The sequence below is a fragment of the Caenorhabditis elegans genome, chromosome II (assembly GCF_000002985.6).
Source record: "Caenorhabditis elegans chromosome II".
Classification (NCBI taxonomy): domain Eukaryota; kingdom Metazoa; phylum Nematoda; class Chromadorea; order Rhabditida; family Rhabditidae; genus Caenorhabditis; species Caenorhabditis elegans.
Window position 1 is genome coordinate 9842327 of NC_003280.10, and position 19924 is coordinate 9862250.

At 34.0% G+C, this 19924-nt stretch overlaps 8 protein-coding genes and 2 pseudogenes across 10 annotated transcripts; all 10 read right to left on the reverse strand.

Moving 5' to 3' along the window:
- Window positions 1-931: 931 nt before the first annotated feature.
- chil-9 (GH18 domain-containing protein) lies at window positions 932-3013 on the reverse strand. Its single transcript, NM_001381568.2, has 4 exons — window positions 2928-3013; window positions 2725-2873; window positions 2591-2680; window positions 932-2141 (listed from the first exon to the last, which is right to left on the reverse strand). The coding sequence occupies exons 1-4, from the start codon at window positions 2981-2983 to the stop codon at window positions 1054-1056; spliced, it is 1383 nt and encodes a 460-aa protein (NP_001366720.1). The 5' UTR covers window positions 2984-3013; the 3' UTR covers window positions 932-1053.
- Window positions 3014-3230: 217 nt separating this feature from the next.
- On the reverse strand, window positions 3231-4985 carry ZK938.8 (annotated as a pseudogene). Its single transcript has 4 exons — window positions 4936-4985; window positions 4752-4888; window positions 4602-4682; window positions 3231-4225 (listed from the first exon to the last, which is right to left on the reverse strand). Coding segments are annotated over exons 1-4 (1263 nt in total).
- A 171-nt stretch (window positions 4986-5156) lies between these two features.
- Window positions 5157-7271, reverse strand: old-2 (receptor protein-tyrosine kinase; the record flags this gene model as incomplete). The annotated part of the gene is made up of 9 exons (NM_063722.1): window positions 5157-5252; window positions 5307-5412; window positions 5460-5708; window positions 5785-5894; window positions 5943-6126; window positions 6178-6301; window positions 6352-6716; window positions 6960-7157; window positions 7207-7271. The coding sequence occupies 9 exons, from the start codon at window positions 7269-7271 to the stop codon at window positions 5157-5159; spliced, it is 1497 nt and encodes a 498-aa protein (NP_496123.1).
- A 701-nt stretch (window positions 7272-7972) lies between these two features.
- ZK938.10 (uncharacterized protein) lies at window positions 7973-8719 on the reverse strand. The gene is made up of 3 exons (NM_001393168.1): window positions 8546-8719; window positions 8313-8494; window positions 7973-8270 (listed from the first exon to the last, which is right to left on the reverse strand). The coding sequence occupies exons 2-3, from the start codon at window positions 8435-8437 to the stop codon at window positions 8081-8083; spliced, it is 315 nt and encodes a 104-aa protein (NP_001379527.1). The 5' UTR covers window positions 8438-8494; window positions 8546-8719; the 3' UTR covers window positions 7973-8080.
- A 425-nt stretch (window positions 8720-9144) lies between these two features.
- Window positions 9145-11068, reverse strand: C08H9.8 (annotated as a pseudogene). The gene is made up of 9 exons: window positions 10998-11068; window positions 10795-10974; window positions 10536-10743; window positions 10370-10490; window positions 10093-10321; window positions 9763-9836; window positions 9434-9676; window positions 9274-9379; window positions 9145-9226 (listed from the first exon to the last, which is right to left on the reverse strand). Coding segments are annotated over exons 1-9 (1314 nt in total).
- Window positions 11069-11227: 159 nt separating this feature from the next.
- chil-4 (GH18 domain-containing protein) lies at window positions 11228-13394 on the reverse strand. Its single transcript, NM_063724.6, has 4 exons — window positions 13309-13394; window positions 13118-13260; window positions 12984-13073; window positions 11228-12751 (listed from the first exon to the last, which is right to left on the reverse strand). The coding sequence occupies exons 1-4, from the start codon at window positions 13362-13364 to the stop codon at window positions 11667-11669; spliced, it is 1374 nt and encodes a 457-aa protein (NP_496125.1). The 5' UTR covers window positions 13365-13394; the 3' UTR covers window positions 11228-11666.
- A 122-nt stretch (window positions 13395-13516) lies between these two features.
- Window positions 13517-15565, reverse strand: chil-6 (GH18 domain-containing protein). The gene is made up of 4 exons (NM_063725.2): window positions 15476-15565; window positions 15279-15427; window positions 15145-15234; window positions 13517-14697 (listed from the first exon to the last, which is right to left on the reverse strand). The coding sequence occupies exons 1-4, from the start codon at window positions 15529-15531 to the stop codon at window positions 13610-13612; spliced, it is 1383 nt and encodes a 460-aa protein (NP_496126.1). The 5' UTR covers window positions 15532-15565; the 3' UTR covers window positions 13517-13609.
- A 128-nt stretch (window positions 15566-15693) lies between these two features.
- chil-5 (GH18 domain-containing protein) lies at window positions 15694-17349 on the reverse strand. Its single transcript, NM_063726.3, has 4 exons — window positions 17250-17349; window positions 17053-17201; window positions 16922-17008; window positions 15694-16871 (listed from the first exon to the last, which is right to left on the reverse strand). The coding sequence occupies exons 1-4, from the start codon at window positions 17303-17305 to the stop codon at window positions 15784-15786; spliced, it is 1380 nt and encodes a 459-aa protein (NP_496127.1). The 5' UTR covers window positions 17306-17349; the 3' UTR covers window positions 15694-15783.
- Window positions 17350-17453: 104 nt separating this feature from the next.
- On the reverse strand, window positions 17454-19168 carry chil-3 (GH18 domain-containing protein). The gene is made up of 4 exons (NM_063727.6): window positions 19092-19168; window positions 18889-19037; window positions 18769-18825; window positions 17454-18629 (listed from the first exon to the last, which is right to left on the reverse strand). Exons 1-4 carry the CDS (start codon window positions 19139-19141, stop codon window positions 17542-17544), a joined length of 1344 nt encoding a protein of 447 aa, NP_496128.1. The 5' UTR covers window positions 19142-19168; the 3' UTR covers window positions 17454-17541.
- Window positions 19169-19619: 451 nt separating this feature from the next.
- Window positions 19620-19921, reverse strand: C08H9.18 (uncharacterized protein). Its single transcript, NM_001393169.1, has 2 exons — window positions 19788-19921; window positions 19620-19739 (listed from the first exon to the last, which is right to left on the reverse strand). The coding sequence occupies exons 1-2, from the start codon at window positions 19833-19835 to the stop codon at window positions 19713-19715; spliced, it is 75 nt and encodes a 24-aa protein (NP_001379529.1). The 5' UTR covers window positions 19836-19921; the 3' UTR covers window positions 19620-19712.
- Between the last annotated feature and the right edge of the window lie 3 nt (window positions 19922-19924).

The following is a 19924-nucleotide window of genomic DNA, read 5'->3' on the forward strand; positions in this document are numbered from 1 at the left end:
CGAAATGGGGTACTGTAGCGAGTAATGTTTCAGGCGTACGATGAATGGGGAATTTAAAAAATACCGTTAGCGCGTCTAACGAGATATTGTTCAGAGATATTTATATGTCAGGATAATAATTTCAAAAATCATAAAATAAAGGAGAAAAAACATGATATTAGTTTTGCAAACGCTTCTTCCTAGTACATTTCTGCTGGTTAAAAATGTATTGAATAATTTCGAAATTAAAATATAATGCTTGAAAGTTAATACAATGTTATGAAAGCCGGCTGGGTTATTTAAACAGAAATGACACTTAAATTGATTGACAGGAAAATCTGTCAGATAAGAAAAGGCTTTTAGCCATGAAATGGGTCCAAGAAACAATAAGAGGAAGGAATGGAAAAAAGTCATGTGATGAATGTTATGAATAACAAAAATCAAATTTGCAATGTTAAACTGACAATAAACAAAATCTGAGTCATGGTGGAAGCACACAGATCATTTCTGGTTCCCGCCATTGCGCTTGAGGATAGAATGAAGCACTAGAAGAAAAATTTGTAGAAGTTGAGTGATTGTAAAAAAGCTACCGGAAGTTGACCTCGTCGGTAAGGCATAAAAGAGATTTTGGCAAATTTCAACCTTGATCTTGAGAAAGCTCGCATTATGGACACGTTTTACATTATTTACACGATTGTAAGTAGAAATGTCGACTTAGTACGAGCTTGACAAGCAATTTCAACAAATCTGTGCCAAAATTCCTTCAGAATCTGAACAAGAAATCAAAATTGCACAAGGAAGTTGCATCTATTGAGTAGAAAGTATTAAACTATTGTGTTAATGGTGATCTGGAAAGTACTAGGACACATATATTTGATTCAGAGACGGTTATATAGATAAGGACAAATGAGGAAACTTATATAAGATGGAAGAAGTATCAAACCAGAATAAAAAAAAGTTTTTTTTCTAACTTGCAGAAAGATAACCAACAGCAATACAGTATGGCAATTTATTTAACTTTCAACATCACAAAGCCAATCAAATAAAACATGTATGTAAAAATAGAACTCTAAATCAATCACACTTGTATTTGATCTCATTCCTCCTATCTCCAGTGCATAATTCAGCAGAAGATACAACTTTCAAAAGAGTGTGATCACCATCATCCTGATCAATTGTCCACATGGTTATTCCTCCAATATTATGATCAGCAACATATCGATTTTTTTCTCTCAAACTTTTTTCGTCTTCTAAAGTCATAAACCGGGTAGGTGGACCAGGAATCCACATATATGAGGTTTTTGTTAAATTGTGGAATTTAATGTTGCTCATGTCCCATTTCTGTTGAAGTAGCTCTCTCCAACGTACAGCAAATCCTCCTTTTGCCGAGTTTTGGTCTTTGAATATATCATCAGAATCATCTCGTAATGGTAATTCGGCACCTTCCCAATATGTTGCGTGGAACGAGACAATTATATTGAATTTACTTGGTTGACCAGTTTTACAAATATAATATTTCATAATCTCATCGACGTTTCTACTTCCTCCTCCATACAATGGGGAGTCTGGTCCAACTTGATATAAGTAACTATTAAACGAGTAAATGTTAATAAAGTCAACAAAATTTGAGAATTCCACCAATTTGGATAAATGGTTGACATTCCTGGAGATCACTAAACTGATCACAAAAGTTTCTTTTCTATTCAATTTCTTTTGAAGTTCCGTGAATGCGTATCGAAGTTCTCGAATAAACATTAAATAGTTGTTCTCATCGCTGTGTTTTGGCCATGTCCAAAATATATCGACTCCATCTATATCATAATCTCGAACAAAGGTGGCAATAGAGTTGACAAACAAATTTCGTGACGTTTCATTAGACACCAATCCCGAAAATTCACCAGAGTTGTACTGTCCGCCTATGCTGATCATTACTTTCAAAGTAGAGCTTGCCTTCCTTACATTTCTTCTCATTTCCTCAAATTTTTGGCTAGAACTTTCACCCCCAAAAGTTATAGTTCCATTCTTTGGAAAAGCAAACAGGAACACAATGTGTGTAAGCATTCGAAGTTGTTTTCTTGTTAGAGCAGTGTTTTCGAATTCTGCGAAGTATCCAACAATTCGCTTTCCACAGAATGCAGCAGGAGGAGAAAAATTTTCATCGCCTGAAAATTGAAATTCTGAGAAGTTGTGAATTATTCGCCCACAACCAGGGATGGCCAATCGGACGTCCGGTTATCCAAAGGTAACTTTTCGAGTTTTCATTTCACTTTCCAGAATTAACAAATTTTGGTGAAAACAATGCCAAAGTATTGTAACAAGACGAAAATTATAAGAATTGTCAAAAATTTAGAGAAAAATTTCTGTAACACCCAAAAACTAGATCCGGATAGCCCAGAATCCGTAAACCGGAAACCCGGTTTAGTCTAGTTTACCAGATTTCATCAAAAAATATTCTAAACGTTTTTAATCTAAAATGAACTTTCAATAATGTGCGGTCATGCTGTCAGAAATACCCTCATGTTTTTGGTTTTTGGTTAAAAATTGGTGTCTTTGATGTATTTTTTTAATATGATCAAACTTCAGGGTGGTTCAAAAATCGCGCCATACTTACTTTTCTGAACAAGTTTTGTCATAGTTGAATCATTTGTTTTCGTCGTAGTTCTTGATGTTTTCGATGATGGAATAAGCAGTTCTATCAAATCTGAGAAGTTTTGAGATATTAATTTTCGAAATAGTTCTGATTACTTGAAACTGCCGGACTTTTATGACGAGCCACCATTATTAACTCTGATAATGAATATGCAACTGGTGCGGATAATACTAAAATTGCAATCAAAATAAGACAAGGCTTGGCAAGATGCTTCCATTGAGTAGGTTGTCTTCTATTTGGTATTCTGAAAAAATAAAGTCATATTAAATTCTAATTAATTGAGTTTGAATATACTTACAAATTCTGATTTCTTAAAAGAGGGACGCTTGTTGAGTTCGAATCAGCAGGGTTCATGAGAACAATTATGAATTGTAAACGAGTTTCTGAAAAAATCGTTTAAAACCTGATTTATAGGCGTGTCATCGAAATGAAGGCAATGGAAAAGAAACTGAGAAATAGGAAACAAGTACCGTGTCTGATGAGTCACAGAACTGAAAAATAAAATCGGCAGAAGTATATACATACATTAAAGTTTTATCAAATTGTCAAGTTATTGGGACATTAATTTAGAACGGTAAGAACTGATAAATAAATTATTCAATCATTCGCACTTGTATTTAATCTCGTTCTTCTCATCTCCAATGCATAATTCTGCAGAAGATACAACTTTCAAAAGAGTGTGATCATCATCATCCTGATCAATTGTCCACATGGTTATTCCTCCAATATTATGATCAGCAACATATCGATTTTTTTCTCTCAAACTTTTTTCGTCTTCTAAAGTCGTAAACCAGGTAGGTGGACCAGGAATCCAAATAAACTAGGTTTTCGTTAAATTGTGAAATTTAATGTCCTCCAGGTTCCATTTTTGTTGAAGTAGCTCTCTCCAACGTACAGCATATGCTCCTTTTGTCGAGTTTTGGTCTTTGAATATATCATCAGAATCATCTCGTAATGGCAATTCGGCGCCTTTCCAAAATGTTGCGTGGAACGAGACAATTATATTAAATTTACTTGGTTGGCCAGTTTTACAAATGTAATTCTTCATAATCTCATCGACGTTTCTAGTTCCTCCTCCATACAATGGGTTGACATTCCTGGAGATCACTAAACTAATCACAAAATCTTCTTTTCTATTCAATTTCTTTTGGAGTTCCGTGAATGCGTAGCGAAGATCTTGAATAAACTTTAAATAGTTGTTCTCATCGCTCTCTTTTGGCCACGTCCAAAATATTTCGATTCCATCTATATCGTAATTTCTAACGAAGGTGGTAATAGAGTCGACAAACAAATTTCGTGACGTTTCATTAGACACCAATCCCGAAAATTCACCAGAGCTATACTGTCCGCCTATACTGATCATTACTTTCAGAGTAGAGCTTGCTTTTCTTGCTTCATTTTTCATCTGTTCGAATTTTCGGAGAGAACTTTCATCGCCAAAAGTTAAACTTCCATTTTTTGGAATAGCAAACAAGTAAATAATATGAGTGAGCATTTAAAGTTGTCTTCTTGTTAGATCAGAGTTCTCAAATTCTGCAAAATATCCCACAATTCGTTTTCCACAGAATGCAGCAGGATAAGAAATGGTTTCATTGGCTGAAAACTGATATTTTGATTATAACTAGCTGAGGTAATAAAGTGTGAACTAATATTACGCATAATAACGCAACTGCGCACAAGGCACATGCAGAAACCCATTCAAACACCGTTGATCTTTGTGTTTCAACAGACACGTGTTGTCAGGCTGTCCCATACGGTTTGATCTACAAAATGCGGATATTTTTCCCGAAAAAAAGTGACGTCAGCACACTTTTGATCATGCGAATTCCGTCTAGAAGTCTGCGTTTAAGTTCTCGCAAATCTCGTAGAAATGTGTAGATCAAACCGAAATGGGACACTCTGGCACCACGTGTTTACATAAGCTTCGACTTTTTGTTAAATCTCTAGTACAATGTTTGCAAATTTAACTCACTTTTACTCACTCTCACAAGCTCACTTTTCTGTACAAAATGGGTGGCTGTAGAATCATTTAATCTTGAAGAAATAGTTGATGCTGGAATGATAAATTATTTTTTTTGTGGTTTTTCATGTTAAAATCAATTTTTGAAACAACTTCACCCACTTGAAACTGTTTGACACTTATAATTTGCCGATATGATTAACTTCGATGATACAAACACAATTGGTGCGGATATGAATATAATCAAAATAAGAATGGCATAAGGCTTCCATTGAGTTTTCCTGCTGGTTTTTAGCAATCTGGAAGACATCAAAAGATTATATTAAAACCGATACAAGATACTTACACGTTTTGATATTTCAGAAGAGGATCACTTGTTGAATTCAAAGTATTCATACTAAACAAGCAACTTTGAATGGCAGCAAATTTCTGAAAGATGGTGTGTAAAGGAAGAACGTAAAATTAAAAAATAAAACTGAGGAAGAGGAATCAAGTATCAAATATGAATAGTAACAGGTTTCTACAGAACTAAGGGAAGAAAATCAGCAGCAAAACATTATTTTTTATTTAACTATCACAATGTTTCTCATCAGAAAGCCAATTACTAAGTCGAAGTTGATTGTTGGTTTCTGAACGGAGCTTTCTGGTGAGATCAAGAAAATACTGAAAGACAGTACAATGAAAGTTCCAACCAAAACATTTCAAAATGTCACTTACCTCATTTGATGTTGTTTTCAATTCTTTCTCAAAAAACTCAATGCAGTCTAAGAATGTTGTACGACTATTCATATCTAGATCCCAGCATAGTTTCATTACATTATATCTGTAATTGGTGATATTTTAGTAGTGTGAAATACTTTTTCAACTTACATTTCAGCATCAGCATGTGCAGGCTGTGCAAGTCGTTTTCCTTCATTCAAGTAAGCCAGCACATATTTGCAATAGGAATCTCTTTCATCATATTTTATCACATTTTTATAAGGTGATTTTCCCAAAGAAAATAGTTCATAAAGACAGACCCCATATGACCAAACATCTGATTTCTGAGTGAACAGTAATTTGTCTATACTTTCAGGTGCCATCCAGTGTATTGGAAGCGGTGTATCGACACTTTGAGTTCTGTATGTTTAGAGTTAAACGTTTTTTCAATTTACCACTAGAAACGCTCTTGAGCTTTTGAATAAAAATAACTAACTTGTAATAATCTTTATTTTTATGTCTCCTAGCCAATCCAAAGTCTGCAATTCGAATTACCATATTTCCCTTTATTAGCACATTGCGGAGAGCCAAGTCTCTATGAACGCACTACAAAATTATATGTTAAGTTCAAACTTCATATTACCAAAATTTTACCGGAACGTGAATCAAATACTCCATCCCTTTTGCAATTTGGAATGCAAATGAGACTAAATCAACAAGGCCCAATGACGGTTTTTCAGGTTCAAAAGCCAATTGATCAATTGTGAAATTTCGCCGATTTTTTCTCAAGAAACTTAGTAGGTCTCCGTTCTCCACAAGCTCGGATATGATCATCCTCCTGAAAATTGATGATTAAATTATATCTGCGTTCGTCTATGTATAGGTCAACTTTTCTCCAATTGTAATTCCTCCGACTAAGGCTAAAATGTTTGGGTGTTTACCGACTGCACACATCACTTTCAGTTCATCATATATCAATTCTTGTTGAATATGATTGTATTCATTTAACGGTGCTGAAAATTTCCAAATATTTACTGGGATTGTTTTGATTTTTGCTACTTACATTTCACTGCCACTTCCAACCTGCTTTCTGTTTCCTTATTTTTGGAATTTTTGCTTCTCAAAAATCCTTTTCGTATTATTCCAAACTCTCCTGATCCTAGCGGTCTTCCCTTTGAAATATCAAGATCTTCCTCATTGATTTCAACTTCCGCGTAATAATGAAGGTACTTGATTCTGTCATTAATTGGAGCCAGTTTTAGTTCTGGAGGGCATTCTTCATTTGACAAACGAGAAGGAGTTTTCCCAAAATCATCTTCCCCGGAAGTAATTGGATAAGGCGTTGGTTCTGGTGGAACTATATTGTTTGAATATCTTTTCTTCTGATCCGCCGTTGTTGGCTCAAGAAGATACTCATTGCCTTTTGATCTGAAAAAAAAGCAGGTTAACAACATGATTTTTTTTAGTATTTCATTATTTTTCTGTCGCAAATCTTCCTGTCAGAACTTTCTCTATAACGAGTATATGCCCACTTATTAACCAATCACCGTCTTCGAACTATATGCAAACAATAACTTAAACTTTAATATCTATGTATAATGCCTTGCCTCCTTGTAAAATATCAAAATTATATTATTTTACGCTTTTTTTTGGAATATAAAATTTACCTACCTGTTTGCCGGGAGCTGTCGTTTCTTTGATTTGTAAGCTTTAATCAAACAGCAAATTCCAATTGCAAGTGCAACAAACACACTGTATAACGAAATGAATATAATCTGTTGTACATTTGAATCGCCCAATTCATTCTTTTCAGACGCTCGCGGGACTCTTTTGAACGAATCTTCAAAGTTTCTACCCAATGTTAAATTTCTGAAACAGTTTATTGAATATGATTTCATCTTTAACATTGCTGACCAACCGTGCGTAGCATGAAGCAAAGCAATATGAAGAAAATAAAGCAAAAAAAATTACAGAACCCGTCATTCTAAAAATATATTGGTGGTGAACTTATTTCGTTCACCTGAAATTTTGAACTGCAGACGAAAATTAAAAAATTGAGAAATATTTAAAAATCCAGCTTTTTATAATCTTTCTTTGTGTCGAAACTTTAAAATGAAAGTGGGCGTGGCTAATAACCTAGAAGGACATTAAATGAGGAAGATTAGTCACAATTCAAAAATAGCGTGCTCTGATTGAGCAAGTGAATCAGTATATAAACGTCTTCTTAGGAATAGTTCGATGAGTAGGATGATGATAAACCGGTTCTAGTAATACTTATCAATACAGAAACAATGAGGAATTAATTTCGTGTTGAAGATTAATGTATTGTTGAGGGCTTTTTAAGGCCTGTGTGGCCAGCGAGTAAGGTTCCAAACTTAAGTCCTGTCGAAACTTGTACGGGTCTTGCCGAGAGTCAAACTTTTGCCGACTCCTGCCAACTCTGATAACTGGTGGGAACTAAGTCGGCAAGGTTCAACACTCGCTCGACAGGGGGTTTTTTCGCCTGGCTTGAAAACGACCAATTTCAACCTTGATCTTGAGAAAAAATCTCACGTTCTCGGAATATTTTACATTTGTAGACAGGACCTGGAACACGCTTGGATGAACTACTAATCACAATTTTATGAAATCTATGTCAAAGCCAAAGCATGTGTATTTTGAAAGAGTTGTTAACATTATTATTCATTTAAAAAATGTCATCGTAGTAACTTTATTAATTTGCAAATCATGTGATAAGAACGGGAAAATGATACTATTTTTGGATATTGACTTTCAGAAACCAATTCTTGACTTCATACAGAATTGGAGTTTAGAATATTTTCTAGAACTTCAACTCTCTCGGATCCGATTTCACAGTTTTCATTGCAATCGTCTGGTCTCTGATTAGTTGTACTGTGCTTGGTTAGGATTCCTCCATTTTCGACCGCAGAAAATGGAATAGAACGAATGACAGTTGAATTTCTGTAGACATTTGAAGTTGTTCTGAAATTTACATTTGTGATTGCATAATTTGAAATTATTAACCTTTCTCGTTGCCTACGTTTTTTGCAAATACGCCAGGAAAAGTAAAAAGTAACACTAATAAGAACCATCACACCTAAAACCCCGATTCCAGTGATCCAGTAAAGAATTGGATTTGTGAAGACCATAGTTTCGAATTCTCCAGTTTGATTGAAACATGTTGATGAGTTTTCAACAAAATCCATCTGAAAGGCACGCAGTGAATGAAGCTTACAACGTTGTTGAAATAGGGAAACCTTTTTTGATTTTATATTGATTTTAAACACAGCAAAACTTAAAAAATTGTTTTTGCATAAAGACACCGCTAATTGGTTAGTCACCAGCTGTTTTGTTGAAAATTGCTATTAGGAAGGACAAAGTTTTATAAAGGTATGTCTCTTATAGGCTACATATAGATGAATCACAGAAAAAGAGTCAATAAAATATGAACAAAAAAATGAAAAAAAAATAGATTCAACAAAAAGATCAAACATGTTTAGTGTGAAAGAGGTAACTATTCAAAAATAATCCTTGCAAAAGTTCCAATAAAAATTGTACTACCTGATTTACTTTCGATTACCAAAAAAAGTCAAATCAAACTACACTGCAATCAACCAGTAATTTCGACTTGTTAATAGAATCATTTGTAAAAATTGAAGTGAAACAAAAATATTTTTATTGCATTTGAAAATACCATTCAGAAAATTGGTTTATTTTGGAAATTCAGCCGTGAAATTTATAGAAAATAAGTAAATCAAAATTCAGAGCATTATTATTGTATCTGATATGAAAAATGTAACATTTCCTGTTATTGATATCAATGTTAAATTTCAAAAAAAAGTATTATTTAAAATGATTACTTTGCATATATCAAATTCACAAGATCAATCTGTTTTGCAGACTCTTCTTGAAGAATGTTTTTAATGTTCTCGAACATCTGAAAAATGTTTTCTTTTAGAAATATTGGCAAATGTAACAAATAACCTGTGGAGATAAATCTTTCAGTTCATCTGCAAAAAAGTTTTTGCATTCATCGAACGTTGGACGTTTAATCGGGTCAGTACTCCAGCATAGTTTCATGAATTCGTAACTGGAATTGAAAAAACGAATCAACTTGACAAATCTGAATGATGAAAACACCTACATTCGGAAAGAACAATGCTCTGGTTGCGGGAGCCGATTACCAACTTTCAGGAATTCTATGATTGCATCAACGGTATTTCCGCTCGCGGGAATATCTTTATATAGTGTTTCGCCCAGAGAAAACAATTCATATAAACAAATTCCAAATGCCCATACATCAGTTTTTTCTGAAAATTTGTATTCTTCAAAACATTCCGGCGCTAACCAGAAGAAGGGAAGGGGAACATCATAGCCGCTCAGAACTCTGGAATTAAAATTGTTTCAATATGGATTTATTTTTATCAGATGACGAGCCTATAATAATTCTTGTCCGTGGTGTCTCGGGCCAACTCAAAATCACTGATTCGAATTATTTTATTTCTTTTTACCAATATATTACGCAGAGCCAGATCTCGGTGGACACACTGAAAATTGGATATTAGTGGCTTGAATTAAAATATATTTCTCTACATTAATTCGTGATGTGAGCCTAATTTTGTTAGCAATATATGCATAATGTGTCTAAATGCAGCGCGGCTCCTTATGGAAATATCACATAATAGCTGTTATTTCTTGGTAGTTGGAAAATCTTACAAGTCTGAAGTGCTTATAAAAATTGTAATACTATCCCAGAAGTGTGGGTACAAACTATAGAAGCCCCAAATTTAAACCTAAACTTACAAGGACAGATGCCAAATGTTTCATTCCATTTGCTATTTGATATGCAAACGAGAGTAGGCCAGATGTATACAATGAGTTTTCAATGGGTTTACTCTTAGGAATGAGGTATCCACTGTTATCTTCATTAGACCAAATAGGCTGTTTGGCTTGAAATCGTTCTCGATTTTGTCTCAAATAGTTCAGTAGATCCCCACACTCTACATGTTCGGAAACGATCATAGTTTTGTGTCTAAAAAGTATATCACTATAAGCTATCTAACATATGTCCCAAGCTTACTTTCCAAGACTTGTGACTGCTCCGATTAAAGTTAACACATCTGAATGTTTTCCAATTGCACACATTAACATCAACTCCTTGTAGATTGTATAATCACTGCAGGATCTATTGTTTGCGGCGCCTGCAAATCGGAAATTTATCAAATAACATCTTCAAAGCAAACTACTTTTCACAGCAACTTCCAAACATCCGTGTTCTTCACCACTAGGATTTCTTATATGCAGCAATCCTTTTGATACTGCAACAGACTCACTCAAAATCAAACTTCCCGAAACAATTTCAAGGTTTTCTAGCTTGATTTCGTAACAATTTGTATCAAGATCTTCGACATAGTTCAAATCAATAGGAACCGACTGAAGCTCTAACATTGGGTTACTGTATATGTATCAGCCCTGGAAGATAGTACTATTATTTGACAAGACTAACACGACGACTTGCCTATTTTCTGAACTTCGACAATTTTTTTTCGATTTGCAAAGAACCCAAAGAAGACATGTTAGTATTGACATAATAAGAACAATCCCAGAAAGCACAATTCCTATGCCAACACTAATCACCGGATCCGTTTCACATGGCGTTTCAACTTCTTCTGCTTCTATTGGAAGACTAAAAAAAAAAAATGGACTTACTGTTCTACGGTCGGAGCTCCTAAACTTATGAATGTGGCGCAATATAATATCGAAAATGTGACGGTTCTCATTCTCAATTTTGATATAAGTAGTTCTTGTCACTTTTAAAATAAAATCTCTTATTTATTATGCGGGAAAATAAAGAAGCAATGATATCAAATAAACTAGATATTTGTTATCAAATTGATAAACTAAGAACTTCGGGGGTTTGTGAGTAATAGATATAATAAGGAATATTGCTAATGGAAAATGGCCAAGAATAAAAATGAATTGTTTTGATTGAGTAAGACAGCATGTTTGGAAAAAGCATAGTCACATTTAATTCCAGACAATTTAATAATCTAACATTTTTTGATTTTCTAAAAGTGAGGCACTTGTTGAGTCTGAAGCAGAAAGATTCATGAAAACAAAGTTGCTCGAATGGGAAGTTAATTTCTAAAACAAAATTTATACATATTTCATTGACAAGTTATAGAAATAATGTAAATACAGAAAAAAACATTTATCATGTCTGATTAATAACAACATAGTCAGCAGCAATATAGCAATGTGAGAATTTATGCAATGTTTCCAATTAATTGACCGAAAATTCATCTTTCCCTACTGGGAAAGAGTTGGCTATCCACTTTAACTGTCATCGAAAATTAAATTGATAAATACTAAATTCACTCATTCACACTTGAATTTTATCGTATTCTTTTCATCTCCGGTGCATAATTCAGCAGAAGATACAACTTTCAAAAGAGTGTGATCACCATCATCCTGATCAATTGTCCACATGGTTATTCCTCCAATATTATGATCAGCAACATATCGATTTTTTACTCTTAAACTTTGTTCGTCTTCTAAAGTCAAAAACAAGGATGAACCAGGAATCCACATATATGAGGTTTTTGTTAAATTGTGGAATTTAATGTTGCTCATGTCCCATTTCTGTTGAAGTAGCTCTCTCCAACGTACAGCAAATCCTCCTTTTGCCGAGTTTTGGTCTTTGAATATATCATCAGAATCATTGCGTAATGGTAATTCGGCACCTTTCCAAAATGTTCCGTGAAACAAAACCATCATATTAAATTTACTTGGCTGCCCAGTTCTACAAATATAATACTTCATTGTCTCATCGATGTTTCTACTTCCTCCTCCATACAATGGTGAGGATGGACCAACTTGTCTTGATTGATAATGTATTGAATAAATATTGAAAAAGTCGACAAACTTTGAAAAACCCATCAAATTGGATAACTGGTTGTCGTAACAGTTGACAATTATACTGATCACATAGTCTTCTTTCCTATTCAGCTTTTTTTGAAGTTCTATGAATGCGTATCGAAGTTCTTGAATGAATATTAAATAGTTATTCGCATCCTCGTATTTGGGCCATGTCCAAAATATTTCGATTCCATCTATATCGTATTTTTGGACAAACGAGACAATAGAGTTGACGAAGACGTTACGTGACGTTTCATTAGACACCAATCGCGAAAATGAACGAGAATTTGATTGTCCGCCTATACTGATCATTACTTTCAGTGTAGAGTTTGCCTTCCTTGCTTCATTTTTCATCTCTTCGAATTTTCGGCGAGAACGTTCTCCGCCAAAAGTCATATTTCCATTTTTTGGAATAGCAAACAAGTAAATAATATGCGTTAGCATTTGGAGTTGTTTTCTTGTTAGAGCAGTGTTTTCGAATTCTGCAAAATATCCAACAATTCGCTTCCCACACAATGCAGCAGGAGGAAAAATTGTTTCAGTGCCTGAAACTCGTAATTCTACATCAACTTTAGGGTTAAAAATTTTCATAAAAAGCTCTTATGATTTTAATTATTTCTAAGTGGCAGGTTAATGCTTCCATCTCGCAGTTTCCCAATGTTCATCAGATTAACCACTTTCCGATTACTTTTTTAAAAATATTTTTTACTTAAGCTTGTTCCTTTTTACATGTTAGAGCCTTAGGATAGCACAAAAAAGAGCTTAACATAAACTTACTATATTTAAACAGTTGTTTCGTTGTAGGCAAATTTTTTTCTGTCGTGGTTTTTAATTTTTTCGATGAAGGAATGAACACTCTTATCAAATCTATAAAGTTTTTAATTATTAATTTACGGAATAGCTCCGCTTACTTGAAACTGTCGGACTTTTATGACGAGCCACCATTATTAACTTTGACAATGAAAATGCAATTGGTGCGGATAACACTAAAATTGTTATCAAAATATAACAATGCTTGATAAAATTTTTCCATTGACGGTTGTTTTTTTGTGTTCTGAAAAAGCATGATGGAATTAAATTAGAGACAATCAAACATACTTACATGTTTTGATTTCTTAAAAGAGGGACACTTGTTGAGTTCAAATCAGCAGGATTCATGAGAACAAATTTGAATGGTGGAATAGTTTCTGAAATATAATTTAATACCTGTTTCAAAGGCGTGTTATAGAAATAAAGACAGTTCAAATGAGAGAGGAAACAAGTATCGTATCTGATTAATAACAGAACTAACGAATGATAATGATCAGACGTATATATTAATGATTTATCCAATTTTCAAGTTATTGAGACATTCATTTTGAACGGGAACAACAGAAAAATGAATTTGAAATAATTACATTCACTCATTCACACTTGTATTTTATCGTATTCTTCTCATCTCCAGTGCATAATTCAGCAGAAGATACAACTTTCAAAAGAGTGTGATCATCATCATCCTGATCAATTGTCCACATGGTTATTCCTCCAATATTATGATCAGCAACATATCGATTTTTTTCTCTCAAACTTCTTTCCTCTTCTAATGTCATAAACCGGGTAGGTGGACCAGGAATCCAAATATATGAAGTTTTCGTTAGATTATGAAATTTAATGTCGGTCAGGTTCCAGTTGTATTGACGTAGTTGCCTCCGAGGTAAAGCAATTGGTAATCTTCCAGAGTTGTTATCTTTCCATATATCATCAGAATCATCACGTAATGGTAATTCGGCGCCGTTCCAATATGTTGCGTGGAACGAGACAATTATATTGAATTTACTTGGCTGTCCAGATTTACAAATGTAATACTTCATATTCTCATCGACGATTCTGCTTCCTCCTCCGTACAATGGTGAGTCTGGTCCAATTTGATTTAAAAAACTATTAAACAGGTAAATGTTTAAAAAGTCGACAAAATTTGAGAATTCCACCAAATTAGATAAATGGTTGACATTCCTGGAGATCACTAAACTAATCACAAAAGTTTCTTTTCTATTCAATTTCTTTTGGAGTTCCGTGAATGCGTATCGAAGTTCTCGAATAAACATTAAATAGTTGTTCTCATCGCTGTATTTTGGCCATGTCCAAAATATATCGACTCCATCTATATCGTAATTTTGAACAAAGGAGACAATGGAGTTGGTAAACAAATTTCGTGACGTTTCCTTGGACACCAATCCCGAAAATTCACCAGAGCTATACTGTCCGCCTATGCTGATCATTACTTTTAAAGTACTGCTTTCCTTCCTTGCTTCATTTTTCATCGCCACAAATTTTCGGCGAGAACTTTCATCGCGAAAAGTTAAACTTCCATTTTTTGGAATAGCAAACAGGTAAATAATGTGTGTTAACATTTGCAGTTGTTTTTTTGATAGAGGAGAGTTTTCGAATTCTGCAAAATATCCAACAATTCGCTTTCCACACGATGCAGCAGGAGGAGAAACTTTTTCATTGCCTGAAAGTAAAAATTCTGGGAAATTGCGTCTTATAAGCCCACCACCAGAGATGGCAAACCGGACGTCCGGTTTTCCAAAGGTTTTTTATTCTGATTTTCCAGCAGTTCCCTAATAGTAAGTTAGGCATCAAAAATATTCTAACCGTTTCTAATTAAAAATTGACTTTTGATAAGGTGTGGTCATGATGTCAGAAAGATTTTTATGTTTTTGGTTTTTATTACAATTGGCAGCTTAATGCACGTCTTAACCTGACTACTCTGAACAGATTAATCAATCCTATACCACAATAGAGAAGCTACGTTCAGTTATACAAATGAGATCTATGTATGCTAGAACTACTAAAGACGAATTATGGGAAAAAGGTTACTAAATCGCTCACACCTACACTGTCTTTCTTTTAATATAATCAAACTTCAGAGTGGCACACAAAATCGCACTATACTTACTTTTTTGAACAAGTTTTGTTGTAGGTGAATTATTTGTTTTCATCGTAGTTCTTGATGTTTGCGATGATGGAATAAGCATGTTAATCAAATCTAAGAAGGTTTTAGATATTAATTTCCGAAACAATTTCTCTTACTTGAAACTGTTTCACTTTTATGACGAGCCACCATTATTAACTCTGATAATGAAAATGCAACTGGTGCTGATATAACTAAAATTGCAATTAAAATCAAGCATGGATTGATGAGATTCTTCCATTGCGCAAAACGGTTGGTTTTTCGTGTTCTGAAGAAGCATGGTCGAATTAAATTAGAGACAATCAAACATACTTACATGTTTTGAATTCGTAAAAGAGGGATACTTGTTGAGTTCAAATCAGCACGATTCATGAAAACAAAATTGAATGGTGAAATAGTTTCTGAAATGTAATTTTATACCTGTTTCATAGGCGTTCTATAGAAATAAATTCGAAAAAACTGAGAAAGAGAAAACAAGTATCTTATAGGATTAATAACAGAACTAAAAATAAGATAATGAGCAGAAGTAGACATATATTAATGATTTATCCAATTTTCAATTTATTGAGACATTCATTTTGAACGGGAACAACAGAAAAATGAATTTGAAATAATTACATTCACTCATTCACACGTGTATTTTATCGTATTCTTCTCATCTCCAGTGCATAATTCAGCAGAAGATACAACTTTTAAAAGAGTGTGATCATCATCATCCTGATCAATTGTCCACATGGTTATTCCTCCAATATTATGATCAGCAACATATCGATTTTTTTCTCTCAAACTTTTTTCGTCTTCTAAAGTCAAAAACCAGGTAGGTGGACCAGGAATCCAAATATATGAGGTTTTCGTTAAATTGTGAAATTTAATATCGGTCAGGTTCCAGTTACGTTGACGTAGATGTCTCCATCGTACTGCAAATGGTCCTCGTGCCACGTTTTTCTCCTTCCATATATCATCAGAATAATCACGTAATGGTAATTCGGCTCCTTCCCAAAATGTTCCGTGGAACGAAACCATTATATTAAATTTACTTGGCTGCCCAGTTTTACAAATATAATACTTCATTGTCTCATCGATGTTTCTACCTTCTCCTCCATACAATGGTGAATCAGGTCCCACTTGTTTTTCTCGAAACTGTGTTGAATAAATATTGAAAAAGTCAACAAACTTTGAAAAATCTTTCAAATCGAATGACCAGTGTTTCTCTTTTGGAACAATTAAACTTATGATATATTCGTTTTTCCTATTCCACCTTTTTTGAAGTTCAGTGAATGCGCTCCTAAGTTCTTGAATGAAACTTGAATAACTTTTAATATCTTCGTATTTTGGCCGCGTCCAGAATATTTCGATTCCATCTATATCGTTTTTTTTGAAAAATGAGACAATCGACTTGACGAAAACGTTTCTTGACGTTTCATTAGACACCAAACGCGAATATTCCTTATAATAATCATGCCCGCCTACACTGATCATCACTTTTAGAGTAGAGCTTGCCTCCCTTGCTTTACTTTTCATCTCTTCAAACTTTCGGCGAGTTTGTTCTCCATCGAGAGTAATAACTCCATTCGTTGGTCTAGCAAACAGGTAAATAATATGGGTAAGCATGTGAAGTTGTTTTCTTGATAGTCCAGCGTTTTCGAATTCTGCAAAATATCCAACAATCCTCTTTCCACAAAATGCAGCAGGAGGAGAAATTGTTTGATGGCCTGAAAATGAAACCTATGAAAAAATTAGGATCCCCCCCCTGGATACTCACTTTCCTGAATCAAATGTTTCGGAGGAGAGTTTGTTTTTGTCGTAGTGCTTAGCTTTTTTGATGACGGAATAAATATTTTTATCAAATCTGAGATGTTTTTAGATATTAATTTCCGAAACAATTTATCTTACTTGAAACTGTTTCACTTTTATGACGAGCCACCATTATTAACTCTGATAATGAATATGCAACTGGTGCGGAGAACACTAAAATTGCAATCAAAATAAGACAAGGCTTGATAAGATGCTTCCATTGAATTAGGCAGCTTATTCTTCGTGTTCTGGAAAATCACTGTTAAATAAAGTTACAAGCGATTAAATATACTTACATTTGTTGATTCTCTAATAGAGGGGCATTTGTTGAATTTGAAGGAACAGGGTTCATAAAATAAATAATTTTTAGGAAAAAATTAGTTCCTGAAATAACCTGTTGATTTTTTTAAACTTGCCCTAAAAAGTCAAATCTGAGGAGGATGGTGCAAGTATGTCATCAGATTAACAATGAGTGTTTTCCAACTATCAAAAGCCATCAGTAACAGTATGAGGATTTATTTAACTTTCAACATGTTTCCCAAAAAGCTAATCAAAGAAGAAATTAAAATTAAAAAAAAAAACACTAAATCAATCACATTTGTAATTAATCTCATTCTTTTCCTTTCCAGTGCATAATTCTGCAGAAGAAACAACTTTCAAAAGAGTGTGATCATCATCATCCTGATCAATTGTCCACATGGTTATTCCTCCAATATTATAATCAGCAACATATTTAGTTTTTTCTCTCAAACTTCTTTTGTCTTCTAAAGTCATAAACCAGGTAGGTGGACCGGGAATCCAAATATAAGAGGTTTTCGTTAAATTGTGAAATTTAATGTCCTCCAGGTTCCATTTCTGTTGAAGTAGCTCTCTCCAACGAACAGCAAATGCTCCTTTTGTCAAGTTTTTGTCTTTGAATATATCATCAAAATCATTCCGTAATGGTAATTCGGCGTCTTTCCAAAATGTTCCGTGGAAAGAAACAAATATATTAAATTTACTTGGTTGACCAGTTTTACAAGTATAATACTTCATTGTCTCATCGATGTTTCTACCTTCTCCTCCATACAATGGTGAATCAGGTCCTACTTGTTTTTCTCGAAATTGTGTTGAATAAATATTGAAAAAGTCAACAAATTTTAAAAAATCTTCGAAATCGAATGACCAGTAGCTCTTTTTCGGAACAAGCAAACTAATGATGTACTCGTTTTTTCTATTTGTCCTTTTTTGAAGTTCAGTGAATTCGTTTCGGAGGTCTTGAATAAATATTGAATAGTTATTCACATCTCTGTGTTTTGGCCACATCCAAAATATTTCGATTCCATCAATATCTTCATTTTTGACAAACGAGACAATGGACTTGATGAACACGCTACGTGACGCTTCGTTAGACATTATCGCCGAAAATGCACCAGAATGATCATGTCCGCCCACACTGATCATCACTTTCACAGTAGAGCTTACCTCCCTCGCTTTACTTCTCATTTCCTGGAATTTTCGGCGAGTTCGTTCTCCATCCAGAGTCATAACTCCATTCGTTGGTCTAGCGAATAGGTATATAATGTGTGTTACCATTTGGAGATGTCTTCTTGTTAGACCAGAATTCTCAAACTCTGCAAAGTATCCAACGATCCTCTTTCCACACAATGCAGCAGGTGGAGAAATGGTTTCATTGCCTGAAAACTGAAACTCTGAGTATCGTCAACTGAACCATTCACGTGATAACCATCACTGTTCATACAAAACGGCACAAACGCAATGTGTTCTAATACAACGGTTGCCAGTCACCAATAGGTATTTTTAAAAATGGCTTACTTTTCAGAGCATGCTGTGAAGTTGTAGAATTGTTTAACATCAAAGCATTAATTGATGCTGGAAAGATGACTTTTTTAAGTTTTTCAACTTAATGTTAAATTTCAAAATAACTTTACTCACTTGAAACTGTTTGACATTTACAACATGCCAATATGATTAACTTCGAAAATACAAACACAAATGGTGTGGATATCAATATAATCGCAACAAGAATCACACAAGGCTTGACAATATTTTCCCCTTGAGTTAAAGCGCGGGTTTTTAGCGATCTGGAAATACATAAAAGGAACAAGGAATGAATCCAACCGAAACAATATACTTACAACTTGTGATATTTTAGAAGAGGATTATAGGTTGTATTCAAAGAATTCATAGTGGAAACCAACTTCTTTGAATAACTGAAATTTTCTTAAAGATGATACCTATTGGTTAATATATACCATTTTCAAGGCGTGTTAAAGAGGCAAGGTTAAATCAAAAAAATAAAACTGAGGAAGAGGAATCAAGTATCAAACATGACTATAAACGGGGTTCAACCAAACTAAAGATAGAAAATCAGCGATAATACATTCTGACTTATTTAATTATCACAATATTTCCCATCAGTAAGCCAATTACAAAATCGAAGTTGATGGTTGGTTTCTGAACGGGCCCTTTTATAATCAGGAAAGTACTGTAAAATATGTGATGGAAATTCAAATCAAAAAGTTCAAAATACTGCATACACATACATATGATGTTTCTCAAAAAACTCAATGCAGCCTAGGGATGCTGCACAACTATTCGTATCGAGATCCCAGCACAGTTGCATTGCATTGTAATTGTAATTGATGATGATTTAGTAATGTGCAACACATTTTTTAAACTTACGTTATGTATCAGCAGTCGACGTATGTATTTCCAATAGAAATATTTGTTCATATTGAACAATAAATTCCCGGGCGCTATCCAGAGTTAAGCGGTTGATTTTGCTGGAAAATACACATTAAAATTAAACTAAAACGGTTACAGAAACTCACAATTTTTGATTTCCTATTTGTGGAAAGTGTCAGAGCAACAGGGTTCATTTCAAAAACAAAATTGTTCGAATAGTAAGATGTCTATATTTTTCAGAGACGTATGATAGAAACTAAAGCAATTAAGAAAATAATTGAGA

Coding starts and splice junctions, on each gene's coding strand:
- chil-9 (NM_001381568.2), bottom strand. CDS start 2,983: ATGAACCCTGCTGATTCGAACTCAACAAGCGTCCCTCTTTTAAGAAAT. Junction 2,874..2,927: donor CTTTTAAGAAATCAGAATTT/GTAAGTATATTC, acceptor TTATTTTTTCAG/AATACCAAATAGAAGACAAC. Junction 2,681..2,724: donor TAAAAGTCCGGCAGTTTCAA/GTAATCAGAACT, acceptor AAAACTTCTCAG/ATTTGATAGAACTGCTTATT.
- ZK938.10 (NM_001393168.1), bottom strand. CDS start 8,437: ATGGTCTTCACAAATCCAATTCTTTACTGGATCACTGGAATCGGGGTT. Junction 8,271..8,312: donor AAACGTAGGCAACGAGAAAG/GTTAATAATTTC, acceptor TGTAAATTTCAG/AACAACTTCAAATGTCTACA.
- chil-4 (NM_063724.6), bottom strand. CDS start 13,364: ATGAATCCTGCTGATTTGAACTCAACAAGTGTCCCTCTTTTAAGAAAT. Junction 13,074..13,117: donor TAAAAGTCCGACAGTTTCAA/GTAAGCGGAGCT, acceptor AAAACTTTATAG/ATTTGATAAGAGTGTTCATT. Junction 12,752..12,983: donor GAAACAACTGTTTAAATATA/GTAAGTTTATGT, acceptor TACGAGTTTCAG/GCACTGAAACAATTTTTCCT.
- chil-6 (NM_063725.2), bottom strand. CDS start 15,531: ATGAATCGTGCTGATTTGAACTCAACAAGTATCCCTCTTTTACGAATT. Junction 15,428..15,475: donor CTTTTACGAATTCAAAACAT/GTAAGTATGTTT, acceptor ATGCTTCTTCAG/AACACGAAAAACCAACCGTT. Junction 14,698..15,144: donor AACAAAACTTGTTCAAAAAA/GTAAGTATAGTG, acceptor TTTTACTTTCAG/GCAATGAAAAAGTTTCTCCT.
- chil-5 (NM_063726.3), bottom strand. CDS start 17,305: ATGAACCCTGTTCCTTCAAATTCAACAAATGCCCCTCTATTAGAGAAT. Junction 17,202..17,249: donor CTATTAGAGAATCAACAAAT/GTAAGTATATTT, acceptor GTGATTTTCCAG/AACACGAAGAATAAGCTGCC. Junction 16,872..16,921: donor GAAACATTTGATTCAGGAAA/GTGAGTATCCAG, acceptor TTTCATTTTCAG/GCCATCAAACAATTTCTCCT.
- chil-3 (NM_063727.6), bottom strand. CDS start 19,141: ATGAATTCTTTGAATACAACCTATAATCCTCTTCTAAAATATCACAAG. Junction 19,038..19,091: donor CTTCTAAAATATCACAAGTT/GTAAGTATATTG, acceptor ATGTATTTCCAG/ATCGCTAAAAACCCGCGCTT. Junction 18,630..18,768: donor TTCACAGCATGCTCTGAAAA/GTAAGCCATTTT, acceptor TTCAGTTTTCAG/GCAATGAAACCATTTCTCCA.